This window comes from Panthera tigris, chromosome A1 (genome assembly GCF_018350195.1).
Source record: "Panthera tigris isolate Pti1 chromosome A1, P.tigris_Pti1_mat1.1, whole genome shotgun sequence".
NCBI lineage: Eukaryota > Metazoa > Chordata > Mammalia > Carnivora > Felidae > Panthera > Panthera tigris.
The window spans coordinates 21,537,847-21,552,140 of record NC_056660.1 but is presented as its reverse complement, the minus strand read 5'-3'; the positions used below and the strand labels follow the sequence as shown (position 1 = coordinate 21,552,140).

At 42.6% G+C, this 14,294-nt stretch overlaps 1 protein-coding gene across 1 annotated transcript in view; it reads right to left on the bottom strand.

The window, feature by feature from the left end:
- Positions 1-3,992: 3,992 nt before the first annotated feature.
- EBPL (EBP like) overlaps positions 3,993-14,294 on the bottom strand; it is a 33,430-nt gene continuing 23,128 nt past the window's right edge. The window contains exons 2-4 of the mRNA XM_007097742.2: positions 12,131-12,200; positions 6,003-6,141; positions 3,993-4,499 (exon numbers count right to left, since the gene is read on the bottom strand). Of these exons, the coding sequence (XP_007097804.2) occupies positions 4,259-4,499; positions 6,003-6,141; positions 12,131-12,200 (450 nt within the window). The 3' untranslated portion in view covers positions 3,993-4,258. The remainder of the gene's footprint in view (positions 4,500-6,002; positions 6,142-12,130; positions 12,201-14,294) is intronic.

The following is a 14,294-nucleotide window of genomic DNA, read 5'->3' as shown; positions in this document are numbered from 1 at the left end:
AAAAGGGCAGTAGGTGGAGAAGCCTCACAGTTAGCTCACATTATGCTTAGGCCTGCCAGGCCCTCCCTGTTACCTCACAGGCATTTAACTAAAATTAAAGATAGCAACAGTTTACCTTGTTCATGCAAGCCTTGCCCAATTATTCTCTTTATATATGATTTATCCTTAGATTCAAACTCTAGCTTCCATAACAAACAAGAAAAGGTTCGTGGATTTTAATAATTAAAAAGAAAAATTTTTTTAATGTTTATTTATGTTTGAGAGACAGAGAGAGACAGAGAGTGAGCAGGGGAGGGGCAGGGAGAGAGGGAAACACAGAATCCCAAGTAGGCTCCAGGCTCTGAGCCGTCAGCACAGAGCCCGACGTGGGGCTCGAACTCACGGACCGTGAGATCATGACCTGAGCGAAGTCGGACCCTTAACCGACTGAGCCACCCAGGTGCCCCTAATAACAATTTTAAAATAAACAAAGGATTCTTCCCCAAACTTTTTGCATTTTGTCTTCAATCAAACCTGTCTCTGACAAAGTATTATTTTACAATTTCATACTCTGCAATCTGTGGACCTTTCCCGGAGCCCTGGTGCTAGGACTCCAGGAGTTGTAGAGTTGACATAATTAAATGCAAGGAAACGATCACTTACACCGTGAATTTAGATTGGTTATGCTGATCATCTGCCTCAACGTTACCTGGAAAGGAAGAATCTGCAAAGGAAATTTACAGTGTAAATAATACTGGGGACGGGACAGCCTGTTTGCAGGAATCTGGTTACCTACAATATAAGCAATTAATAACCTACCACAAATCATTTTATGTATTCCTCCAAGCCTGTCTTGTGTGCTTGGCTCCCAGGGAACAAATGTGAAGGGATGGAAGGAGGGGTGGAGGGGAGTATGCAAGTAAGTGATCCCTAAGGCCCCAAGCAAAATTTAGACATTTGTTTATTTATTTAGGGAGGGGAGGGGGAGCGAGAAAATCCAAAGAAGACTCCATGCTCAGCATGGAGCCCGGCACAGGGCTCGATCCAACGACCCTGGGATCATGACCTGAGCCGAAATCAAGAGTGGGTTGCTCAACCAACGGAGCCACCCAGGCGCCTCCAAAATTTAGACTTTTAAAGTAAATTTGAACTATCACCTCCAAGTAGTTGGAGATACTGAGGCTTGAAGGAACAACATTGAAGATAGTGACTTCTTTAATTGAATCTGAGATACCATTAATTATAAGATGCCTCATACTTTGATAGAAAAAAAAACCCACAGCCAACGAACTGAGGCACGGCAACCGTAAAATGCATTCTAATTTTTAAAATATTAAAATATGGAGGAAAAAAATCTACCTTAGCACCAGTGAAACACAGTATTGCCTTGGCACCTTGCCCCCACCTCTCTCTGATGGGGAGAAGGGCTTCTATCAGGATATGTTAGACTTTCACACTGGGACGCCGTTTCTCGCCAACTCACTTAACTGCTAAAACATTGAGATCTGTCCTTCTTTGGCAGCAGCGTGTATCTGTACTCCAAGTTCCTGTCAAAGTCTGTAATCCCCATTTCTCTCCCATTCAGCACTCAGCAAAAACTGTTGAGAGACATCATGTTTTCAGGACTGCCTGCAGGGTTGCGGCCCATCCATTTTTCCCCACTCTGTTCACCCTTGGATTGAGCCAGATCAGCAGAGAGCAAAGTTCCGGAAACAACTAGGTAATCCCTCATGGAAAGGCTTTTACAGACTCTCCCTCTGGCATCCTGCCTTCTGCCCACATCGGGGACACTGTTAGAAACAGCCTGTTACACTGAATCTGTTGTCAAGGACACAGTGTCCTCTTCATGAGGGTCCACTGAAGACATTTTCCAGGTCTTCATACCAGGGATTTTTAAAAATAAACTTTTAAGGAGTGCCTGGGTGGTTCAGTCGGTTGAGTGTCTGACTCTCCATTTCAGCTCAGGTCATGATCCCAAGAACGTGGGATTAAGCCCCACACTGGGCTTTGCACCAAGCGTGGAGCCTGCTTCGGATTCTCTCTCTCTCCCTCTGTCCCTCTCCCCCACTCATAGTCTCTGTCTCTCTCTAAAATAAAAAAAAAGTTTCTAAAAATAAACTTAAAATCGAAGCAGAACATATATAGAGAGAAGTGTACCATTTGTAAGTGTACAGCTGAATGATCAGATTATAACCACCATGCAAATGAAAAATAAATAGACTAACAACATCTCAGAAATCCTCTCATGACTTCTCCCTATCAGTACATCCAACTGTCTTCCCCAAGGGCAACCTTTATCCTGTTTTCTTCTTCCTTTTTCTTTTTTGTTTTAAGTTTACTTAGTAGAGGGACACAGAGAATACCAGGCAGGTTCCTTGTGGTGTCAGCACAGAACTGTGAGATTGTGACCTGAGCAGAAATCAAGAGTCTGATGCTTAACTGACTGAGCCTATCCTGTTTTCTAACACCACAGTTTTACCTGGTTTGGGACCTTATATAAACAAAATCATACAATACATATTCTTTTAGTCTGGCTTCTTTTGTTCATCATTGTAAAATTCATCTGCATTGTCGTGAGTAACACTAGTTGTTAATTTGCATTGGTTTCTAGTCCACCGTGTGTCTGTATTACAATATATTCATTTAAGGTGTTTCCAGATTGGGGTTATTAAATGAATAATGCTGCCATTCTGGTGCATATAGTAAGCACTTCTGGGAGGTGTATACCTAAGAGTCAGATTACTGGGTTCTAAGCGCGTACACGTCCAGTTTTAATAGCTATTTCTAAACAGTTTTCCACTTTACGTTCCCACCGGCGCTGCATGAGAGTTCTTGTTCCACCTCGTCACCAACACTCCTCATTGTCAGTCTTTTCACTTTTAGCATTTTGTTTATTTATTTTTGAGAGAGAGATAAGAGCATGAGTGGGGGAAGGGCAGAGAGAGAGAGAGAGAGAGAGAGAGAGAGAGAGAGAGACACAGAATCTGAAGCAGGATCCAGGCTCTGAGCTCTCAGAACAGAGCCTGATGCACAGAGCCCGACACAGGGCTTGAACCCACAAACTGTGAGATCATGACCTGAGCTGAAGTCGAACGCTTAACCAACTGAGCCACCTAGGTGCCCCACTTTTACCATTTTGATAGGTGTGGAGGAACACCTTATTGTGGTTTCCTAAATTCTCATCTGTATATTCTCTTTCATGAAGTAGTTATTCAAATATTTTGTTAAGGGGCGCCTGGGTGGCTCAGTCGGTTAAGTGTCTGACTTCGGCTCAGGTCATGATCTCATGGCTCGTGGGTTCGAGCCCTGCGTCCGGCTCTGTGCTTACAGCTCAGAGCCTGGAGCCTGCTTGGGATTCTGTCTCCTTCTCTCTCTGCCCACCCCTGCTTGAGCTCCGTCTCTCTCTCTCAAAAATGAATAAATATTAAAAAAATTAAAAAACAAAAAAACCACAAAAAACAAATATTTTGTTAACTTTCGATTTGATTTTCTAATCGACTTACAGGAGTTCTTTAACTATTCAGGATGGGTCCTTTGTCAGTAATATGTACTGCAAATACCTTCTACCTTCTGGGTTCCTTTTCCACTCTCTTAGTGGTGACTTGATGAACAGAGTACTTTTAGTGCAAACTTATTGCAGCTTTTTGTATCCTTTTGTGTCACCTATCTGTGTGAAACTTGGTCCATTTCTAATCTACTCACAGGGTTCTGCTACTATCATATCTGTTGGCTTCACAAATTTGATAAAGGACAAATGTAAAATAGAAGCATTCATTTCATGTCTGGTCTCACTTTGGTAACCGAAAGATAAGTGAGATGATTAAACGCTGAGACAAGTGATGAGTCACTAAATTCTATTTCTGAAATTATTATTACACTATATGTTAACTAACTTGGATTTATTTACATTTTTAAAAAAGCTGAGGCAACAATATGTTCTTGAAATAAAAAATTAATATAATATGCTCTATAGCATTTTATGATAATTGGCTTTAATAATGTGGAACAACTAATAGAGCCATAAAAGTGTATAATTAAACATGTTATTATTACAAGTTAAAATATACTCTCTGTTCCCCATATTGTCATTTAATTGAAAAACAAAAACAAAAACAAAAACAAAGACTTGCCACCTTGCAATCAATTTGAAATAAGCTGCTGAGGAACAACACTATAAAAGGGAAGTATACACTGGAATGCATTACATTTTGGCCAAACAAGAAGGTTTGATTCATTCTGGCTTATAAAGCAAGAAATCAGTGTTTGTGATTTTGAAAAGTCACTGAAACTTTTTCCCTGAACTGGTTCCTTTGTAATACATTTTCTTGAGTTCTACCCATGACTGACACAGTAACAGTCCTGGGATCAGAACCCACACACTATTGAAAAATACCAGATAGACCCCAAAGTAGAGCCAACTGTCGGTGTTGAGGTTGGGGCTTCCCATAAGCCAGTCCGGGAAGAAGGTCATCCACCCGCCATATAATTCACACACGCACAGGGTAATCTGTAGGAAATGCCTGTTAGAGAGAAAGAAACAAGGGATGAAGCTGCCAGCTCAGCCCAGCCTGTCACCCTGAATCCTGACATCTTTTCTTAAATGGCAGCATTAACACCGTCTTCCACAGCAGAAGACCTCTCTGAAGTTGGACCTCAGGTTTCCCACAGTGCTCCTTCAATGGGGCAAGTCAATCTAATCCATGGGAGATCCATGCTTTCTCTGGAGAAGCAATACTGCCCTTCCTAGAAGATTATCCTCAGAGTTAAATAAAGTCTCTCAGGTATCCTGTTCCACTCTTAGGAAGATTTATGGAGGTCACATCTCACCCAGCAAAGAGAGACCTAGATGCAAATCTTGCTACAAGCCACAATTTTACTGGCTGTAAAAGGGGATAGTAATAATAGCTCCTTCCTCAAAGAATATGGTGGAGAGTAAATGAGATACGTGGATATGTAAGTACTCAACAATGCAGATATTATAGATGGTTCAAGTACTAAACAAATGGGTGCATGTAGTAAATCTACAACCAAGATCATAGAGACAAAGATATATCAAGACACCAGGAAGAAATTTCATTTTTCCTGCCAACTATCTAAGTAAAATTGGGTGGGAGGAAAGTGGACTAAATGACCTTAGAGGTTTCGTTCAAACCTGAAATTTTGTGACGAAGCTTTAAAAAATACTTCTTTGATTCAAGACGCTAAAAAGTTGAATGCAATTGTGCCTATTTGACACTGTTTTGGGAATCATCCCCAGGATAGCATCCTATTTGCCCTACGTCACTTTGTCTGAAAGAAGGAAAGGAAGGGAAAGGGTAGGAGGGAGGGAAGAGAGTTCAAAGTCTCAGAGTCTGACTGACAGTGGTTAATCTTCCACCTTTCTCCTCCCTTTCCTCTCTCCTGCCTTCCTCACACCCTCCACAACCTGTTTCTGAAAAGATTTATCCTGCATGTCTAATTCCAAATTAAGAGAATTTACTTGGTGTAAAGTGAAATAGGAGTTTTCTTTTTTTTTTTTAAGGTTTTTTTATTTTTGAGAGAGACAGTGCAAGTGGGGGAGGGGCAGAGAAAGAGGGGAGGGACAGAAGATCTGAAGTGGACTCTGGATGCTGCCCAAGCTCACGAATGGCAAGATCATGACCTGAGCTGAAGTCGGATGCTCAACCGACTGAGCCAACCAGGCGCCCCTGGAATAGGAGTTTTCAAGATTTGGGGGGCGATTGGGAAAGGGTTGGAGGCATTACCCTTTACTTTCCAAAATATTGGTGAAAAATCATCCAATGCTCTTCGCACTTCCTTCCTCGTAGAGTGACTAGGTGGTCCCTACAATCCTATTTCCTATAGTTTTTATTTTGAATCATCTGAAATTATCCTGGTGGCACCACGCTTCCTATCTAATATTGAACAATTTTCATTTCTAATCTAACAAATGAATGTGGTCCTAATCTACTCCAAATGCCATGTAGGCATCGAGACAGCTAATGTTTCTCCTCTCTTCAGCAGGCCAGGAGAAGAGCACTTACCGATAATATTTCTCTTTGACTATGGCATAAATGAGGACCAATGCCAGAGACCCATCCAAGACAACAGTCAGAATTTCCAAAGACACAATGGTTGGGTCAAAATAAAGCCATCTTGCATCAGCTTTGCCATATTCTTTCCCTAAAAGTGAAATACATTTTGTTACTCATCTGGCAACTATTTTTATGACAGTCAGTGAAAATGACCTTTTTTCCCCTAAGGAGGAGACAAAAAGACAAACTGTCACTCCCTACGCTGCCCATAATGCCTTAGTGGAAGGCAAGAGGAGAACGGAGGCTGAAACGCATTTACCGCACAAGTACTAATAACAATATCTTGGTATATTTGTAAAAGGATTTCGCTCCCAAAGTGCTTGCATACATGTGCCCTTTTCACCCCTGCTCTCATTATTATAAGCAACAGAATTCTGAATTAACTCAACACAGCCAGATTTTGCAAAGACCATCTCTAATAATTAGCTTGTTAACTGTGTTACAGTTCCTTACTTCAAAATTCCCATATAATGTCTGTAGGTATAATCTAGAAGTGGGAAAATTATTATTAAGGAAATGTTTATTAAAAAAACATGTGTTTATTAATAATTGAAGAGAAATTGAGCCCTGTACTGGCAGTGGGGAGGTTCGGGGGGAGGAGGGTGGAATGGTAATGACACAGAGAATGAATCCCACATGGACAAAGGGGATGTTTCAGTCCAGACAGGAGTCACTAACAACAGCCACCACAAAGGCCTCAAATGTGTTCACCAGGGTGTGGGCATGCCCTAAAAGATCTTTCCAGACCCCATTATCAGGATTGTTTCTTCTGGAAAGAATGAGGTGAGAAAGTCTTTTTAGAGCAGGACTGAGAGCCATGCACTGGGAGAGCCAACCCACCCTTCCTTCCTTCCTCCCTATTTCCCTCTCTCCCTCCTTCCCTCTCTCCTTCTTCCCTTTTTTTAATTTATCAAACTAATACATGCCAGTCCTAAGATCTCAAATGATCAGAGTAAAAAAAATCAAAGTCTCGGGGCACCTGGGTGGCTCAGCTGGTTAAGCGTCTGACATCAGCTCAGGTCATGATCCAATCCCACAGTTGGTGGGTTCGAGTCCCACATCAGGCTCTGTGCTGACAGCTCAGAACCTGGAGCCTGCTTTGGATTCTCTCTCTGCCCCTTCCCCAGCTCACACTCTGTCTCTCTCTCTCAAAAATAAACATTAAAAAAAAAATTTTTAAATGAAAGTCTCACCTCTTCTCTCCTTTCAATATTATTCTCACATTATTTAGACAAGGTATGAATCATCAAATATTAGCTACATAATCGGGATTGGTGAAGCAGCAGGACAAAGCTCTAGTCTCTATTAATGGCGCAAGGTAGGATCCCTCAGGGCTAGGGACAACAGGTTCTAATGAAAGGCTGTCTTGGCAGAAAGAAAGGGCAATAAATAGGATTAGTCATTTAATGAGATAACACACAGACACAAGCTGAGCAGAGACTCTGAAAGGCCAGACAGGGCCAGCAGACAGGCAGAGCTCTCCTGCTAGTCCTTAGCTGACCGCCAGCCCAGGAATGAACTGAAAAACAACATACTAGTGAAAGGAAGCTTTTCCTGTAAATCTAAACACATACACAATACCTGAAGTGTTCCCTCTAGTGCACCCCAAGTCTAAGGAAGTATCACTTAAGAAAAATGTCAGTGCTTTAGGAACTAAGAGATTAGTAGTTGTTTAGACACTCAAAAATAACACCATTCATTCATTCTTTAATTCAACAAATCTTCTGGAGCATATGGAAGGTTCTGTGCTGGGCCTGGGGAACGTAGCATCAGCTAGGGCCTAGGGCACAGGTGGCCCGCTGGGAGCTCCCGTTCCATGAGGTTGGACCCTGTCATAAGTGATGGCAACTGAGCGTGGGACATGGAGGAAGTGACACTTTAAGCCAGATGAGGGAGGTGAGGTGTTTTGATCACTTCCTCTTCCCCCTGTTGGTGAGGGAAGGAGTCCCACCCTCGGGTTATAGGGATGGCCACACAAGACAGGTGGCACTGGATAGATGAGGTTGATGGCAATTTACTAGTCACACACACTCACAGCCTGGGGAGAGATGACACTGCACCACACAGGGCCGCAAGGGGGTGGGGTGGGGGGTGCACTTAGAGACGGAGTGAACTAGGAGGGGCCACAGGAGCCAGCTCTGCAGTAACAACAATGGGGTGGCCTAGTTCCTGAGGCAAGATGGGATTGGCTTCCTCCAATAATTTGGGGGGCTGGCAAGGAACTGAAGCCCACTTGCTCCTCAGGGACCCGTAGGCACCATGCCTGGTCCCTGTGACAAGGAGGGTCGCTTGGCTAGGGGACCTCACATGAGGAAGCAGAGTGGGGTTCCTCTTATGGTTAGGCCATGTGAGTCCCTCCAGATTTTATCAGATGTCAAGGCACACATAATAACGGATTTTAATCTCGGGCCTTACACCACAAGAGGTGACCCATGAACTGGGTGAAGGAGAGGGTGCTTCAGGGAGGAGCACGCGCGTCACAAAGGCCTGGAACGGAGGGAACACGGTGTGTCTGAAATCACATTTAGTTCAGCAGAGCTGAAGGAGACTGTGTGTGTGTGTGTGTGTGTGTGTGTGTGTGTGTGTGTGTGCATATCTGCACGCGCGTGGATGGGGCCCGGGGTCACTGCTGGAGAGGAAGGTGGTCCCAGCGCATCAAGCCTCTGGCATCTCCTCCTCTGCCACCTAACTCTGGTCATTTTTTCTGCTGGTTAAACACCTAGATAGCAAAAGGGCAAACACAGTGTTAGTAAGCCTGATGATGTGATTAGTATCATTTATTCTGTGACTGACTGCCAGGCTCAGGCAGAAGTTTAGAGGGAAAGACACGCTGGGGCTGGAGTAGGATCCCAGTCCGTGAGCCACAGCTGGGACCTTCACCCCAGAGTGATTAGGAGAGGGTGAGGGGTGACAAAGACTGTCTTCTTGACCAAGTTTGAGTCGGGGTCCTCTGAGCCCTCTCCTCAACAAGGCCCCCCGTCCAGGGCTCTGTCCTCAGCTCGCTTAGTCCAGTTTTAGCCAAGAATCCTACTAGGTCACGACAGCAAAAATCCCCCTTTCTTGGTATCTGCTCGCTTCCCCCACCACCAGTTTTGTTGAGATGTAACTGAAAAGCAGCACTGGGTAGGTATAAGGTGTGCAACACATTGACTTGGTTTACATCTGTTGTGAAATGACTGTAATGAGTTTAGTGAACATCCATTACTTTACACAGATACAAAAAAAAATAAGAAAAAGAGGTGCTTTCTTCTTGATGATGAGAGCTCTCTTGAAAACTTATAGCAGTGGTAACTAGAGTCATTATGTGGTACATTACATCCTCAGTACTCCTCTATCTTGTAACTAGAGGTTTGCACTTCTTAATCACCTTTATCCAATTCCCTCAATCTCCACACCCCACAAATCTGATCTCTTTTTCTATGAGTTTCAGTTTTGTTTTTGCCTTTTTTTTTTTAATTAGGATTCCACATATAAGTGAGATCATATAGTATTTGTCTTTCTCTGTCTGGCTTGTTTCACTTAGCACAATGCCCTCAAGGTATAACCATGTTGTCACAATGGCAGAATTTCTTGATTTTTTATGGCTAAATAGTATTCCACTGCATGCACACGTGCATACACACACACACACACACACACACACACACTTTATCCATTCATTCATCAATGGATACTTAGGTTGTTTCCATGCCTTTGCTACTGTGAATAATGCTACCATGAACATGGGGGTGCAGATACTTGATCACTCTTGATAACTGATCAAATTCCTCATCCACACCCTGTATGTCATATCACCCTGGCCTGCCTGCAGCAAGAATCCTGTTGAGTCAGTGTATTAAGAACCCTCCAAACCTCAATGTTTCTTCTTAGTAATTTTCCATCCACTGACCCCACCTGCTTCTTGGCTATAAAGCTCCACCTTCCTGGGGCGCCTGGGTGGCTCAGTTGTTTGGGCGTCCAACTTCAGCTCAGGTCATGATCTCACAGTTTGTGAGTTCGAACCCTGCGTCAGGCTCTGTGCTGACAGCTTGCTCAGAGCCTGGAGCCTGCTCCAGATTCTGTCTCCCTCTCTTTCTGCCCCTGCCCCACTCACACTCTGTCTCTGTCTCTCTCAAAAATAAATAAACATTAGGGGCGCCTGGGTGGCGCAGTCGGTTAAGCGTCCGACTTCAGCCAGGTCACGATCTCGCGGTCCGTGAGTTCGAGCCCTGCGTCAGGCTCTGGGCCGATGGCTCGGAGCCTGGAGCCTGTTTCCGATTCTGTGTCTCCCTCTCTCTCTGCCCCTCCCCCGTTCATGCTCTGTCTCTCTCTGTCCCAAAAATAAATAAAAAAACGTTGAAAAAAAAATTTAAAAAAATAAATAAATAAATAAACATTAAAAAAAAGGTCCACCTTCCTTGCTGTATTTGGAGTTGAGCCCGATCTTTCTCCCCTGCTACAAGCCCCCACTGTAGTAGTACCTCCTAAATAAATTCTTCTTTATCATCTTTAACCAGTGGCATAAATAATTCTCCTTTAACAGGGTCCACATAATGCTTATAAGCCAGCTCTACATCCTTGTGAATCTAAGGATTGTGAATCTAAGGATAGTCTACTGATCAACATCTGGGAGGCCTTACCCTAGACCCTCTGAATCAGAATCTGTATTTTAACAAGAGCCCAAGGCAATCTGGTGCACTTTAATGTCTGAGAAGTACTACTTTAATCTATTGGATTTTCCTTTTCTCAAGAATAAAAGACCCCACCATTAAATGGGCTTTCACTTTTTTTAAGGCAAAAAATGTAAACTGAAGATGACTGATAAAAATCATGTTAAGTGGGAAGCGGGGTGCCTGGCTGGCTCAGTTGGAGGAGTGTGTGACTCTTGATCTTGGGGTCGTGAGTTCGAGCCCCATATTGGTTGTAGAGATTACTTAAAAATAAAATCTTTATATAAAAAAAAAATCATGTTAGACATTTGCATTTCATGGGACTAAGTCAAATCTGGGCTGTTCACTTGCTCTGATGCCAGGCCAGGCAGCCAGGGTGGAGGACAATGACTTAGGCTGGGGTCTTTCAGCCTTCGGGCCTCCCAGGCAATTCCCAAGCACAGTTTAATCCGGCCAACTCATCACATTACACACACAAAGGTGCACAAGCAGCATTTCACTCCTAAAGTGGGGATCAGGCTCCCTGAGCTACCATTGGCTAGGACCTGGCAGGCATCAAAGATGACACATGGTTTGCTTTGAGAAGCACTAACTATAGCTCTCTCAATTCTCCAGAAGTTTCCTAACACTAGTGACGAACCGGAGTCCCAACACAGATCCTGGCTGGAGGATCTGATTTCAGAATCAGGGAAGAAATGAGATAAATGACGCAGAATTTCAGAAGCAAAATCTGAAAGAAGTTACCTTGCACAAGCCAGTTCTGTAATAGTGGCAAAGGACTCTGTTGTTACACGGCTCACTTGTCAAAATTGACACAGTACAAGAGAGGAAGTCGATACTAACTGATGGAACGTCAACTGATTTACAGTAAGCATGAAGAAGATAGGGAAAATCAGTTAATAGCCCTGCAGAGCAGCAGGAGTTTGGGAAATTATCTACAAGACTACAGATACATATATATAATAAACCGAGAGCTGATATTAAAAGTATGGGAAACACCCAGTTTAAATACTGCAAACTCTTCAATCTGCACTAAGAATATTTTTTAGTATACAGCTTTATTGAGATATGATTCACGTGTCATACAAGGCACCCATTTAAAGTGTCCAATTCAATGGGTTTCGGTACACTCACAGATTTGAATCATCACAATGAAATTTTTCAAACATTTCATTAACCCCTCCCCCCGCAAAGAAACCCATACCCATTATCAGTCATTCATTCTTCACCCTCCTCCTCTGGCACCCCTTCTCCGCATGGTTCTAGGCAACCACCAACCTATAATCTGTGTCTTTAGATTCACCTATTCTGGACATTTCACATAAATGAAATCATACAATTTGTGCTACAGGTACTCATTTAATGGACAGCCACACTTGCAATTAATCTCCTCAAACGTTTCAAATGCAAACATTTTAAATTACTCACACAATGAAGCAATCAAGCCTTCGGAATCTGCGATGTTTCCTACGAAAGACAAGTAGACAAAAGGGCCTTCCTGGAAAGAAAATGAAAACATGCTCTAATTCAGCATCACAACCACAGGATGGCACCGGAGATACATGGCTTCACATGGCCACGTCCCCAGGAGCCCACCTCCTGGTCTGCTCCCTCTGAACATCGTACCTGCAAGCACCTACACAAGCCGGTGGGGTGTGATCCTAGAGACTGATGCCCAGGCCTTGCAGACAGAGGGAATGTTTATATAATAAATGCTGTTTTTCAATGATTGGCATTATAAATTTAGAGGTGTGTTCTTATGGGAAAAAATAAATTGAAAATTTTGCACAAGGAAAGAGCTTAAATGTTATATTAAACAGGCTAAATTCTGGATGATTCCAAAAATTTTGTACCTTTGAGAGGTACCTCACAGCAGTTCATTTTGTCTTGCCTCAAAAAAAAAAAAAAAAATCCAAGATCTCTCTTAACAAAAGTGGTATTCACCTATCTGTATCAGACCTGAAATAATTCTTTTTCCTGCACATAGGGCAAATTTAGGAAAATTAAAACACTTACAGGCTACATTTTAAATTTTAGGTAATAAAATACCTGCAATCACACTTAGTATTTTTATATCACCGAAATGTTTCTTTGCTTAAAATTTCAAAACTAATTAATTAGAATTCACTGGGGAATCTGACTGGCATGCTGCTCCTTGGAACAAATTTAAAAAAATGTTTTTTAAGTTTATTTATTTTTGAGAGAGAGAGCACAAGCAGAGGAGGAGCAGAGAGAGCAAGGCAGGAGATCTGAAGCAGGCTCCATGCTGTCAGCACAGAGCCCGATGTGGGGCTCAAACTCACAAACCAGGAGATCATGACCTGGGCTGAAGTCAGACACTTAACCGACTGAGCCACCCAGGGGTCTCTCCTTTGAACAAATTTTATCGCTGGTCAATACAACTTTTTTTTCCCATTTCTTTTTTATCAACGCAACTGCTTATATGACATTAAAATCGTATCTCTCCCTATTCCCTGCTCACTTATAGTGCTGCTTCCCAGAGTTTACCATTTAGAGCCACTTCTGTATTTAGTTCTGGGGATTATTGTCCTAACTCACAATATACTTGACACTGCTATTTCTTTAGACATTCTCAATTAGCTGCCAATCCTGAAAAACTATGATTTAATAGATGTCTACCCTCTGCTTCCCCACACTCTAGAGGTTTTTGGACAGCATAGGGGTGGAAAACCTTCCTTCTGCGCTCTTAGACCCAGGAGCTGGCCTAAGAATTAACTGACATGATTAACTAACAGGAGGAAAGCACGCAAATTTTATTTAATATTTTTACATGAACATGGAAGTCCTTAAAAGGAAAACAAAGACCCAAAGAAGCTATTAGGCCAAAAGGTTTATATACTTTTTTACACAAAGAACAATAAATTATGGAGATGTGACAAGACAAAGGGGCTTGGACTAGGGACAGTAAATTGTGGGAAAGTGACTAAGAAATATATGAGGGAAACTAATGGAAGATAAGGGTTATTTTAGTAGGTTTGTTTGTAGAGGCCCATTTCAGCATCGACTCCCAGTCTCCGGTGATAAGAACATTCTTCTCTTCCTGGTACAGAGAGGGCACCTTTCTCATGGGAAATTTAACGATCTGATTTTAGGTAGAAAGGAGGAGGCCAGAAAGCCTAAGGTAGAAAGCCTTCCCACATCTGCTGCTTTCCAATTGCCTTCCACTCAAAATAATCAATATGCCAAAGTGGCATAGCTTAGAGTGGCATGTCCTAAACCTTTCAAATAGCTATATTATTCTCTTTAATTCTTCCATTAGTTACCCAAATTTGTCACTTAAGTAGTAAACTTAAAACCTCAACTTACTCATCAGTGTTGCACAGCATCTGGGAGGAGAATGCTAGCCCCCACCATGCTTTCTTCTTTTCTCCCCATTTCCAGTGCCCCACTCCTGTCTACTTTGTACATTGCTGAGATTGATTACATTTCCATTCTTGTTCTGTAAACGTTTTTTGTCTTCCTATTTTATTTATATGTAGATTCTAAAGGCTGAAAATCAACAGCATTTACAACATGGTGATTATGTAAACGTCATTCACTGCAAAGGGCTGCAACTTCTCTCTCTCCAGAT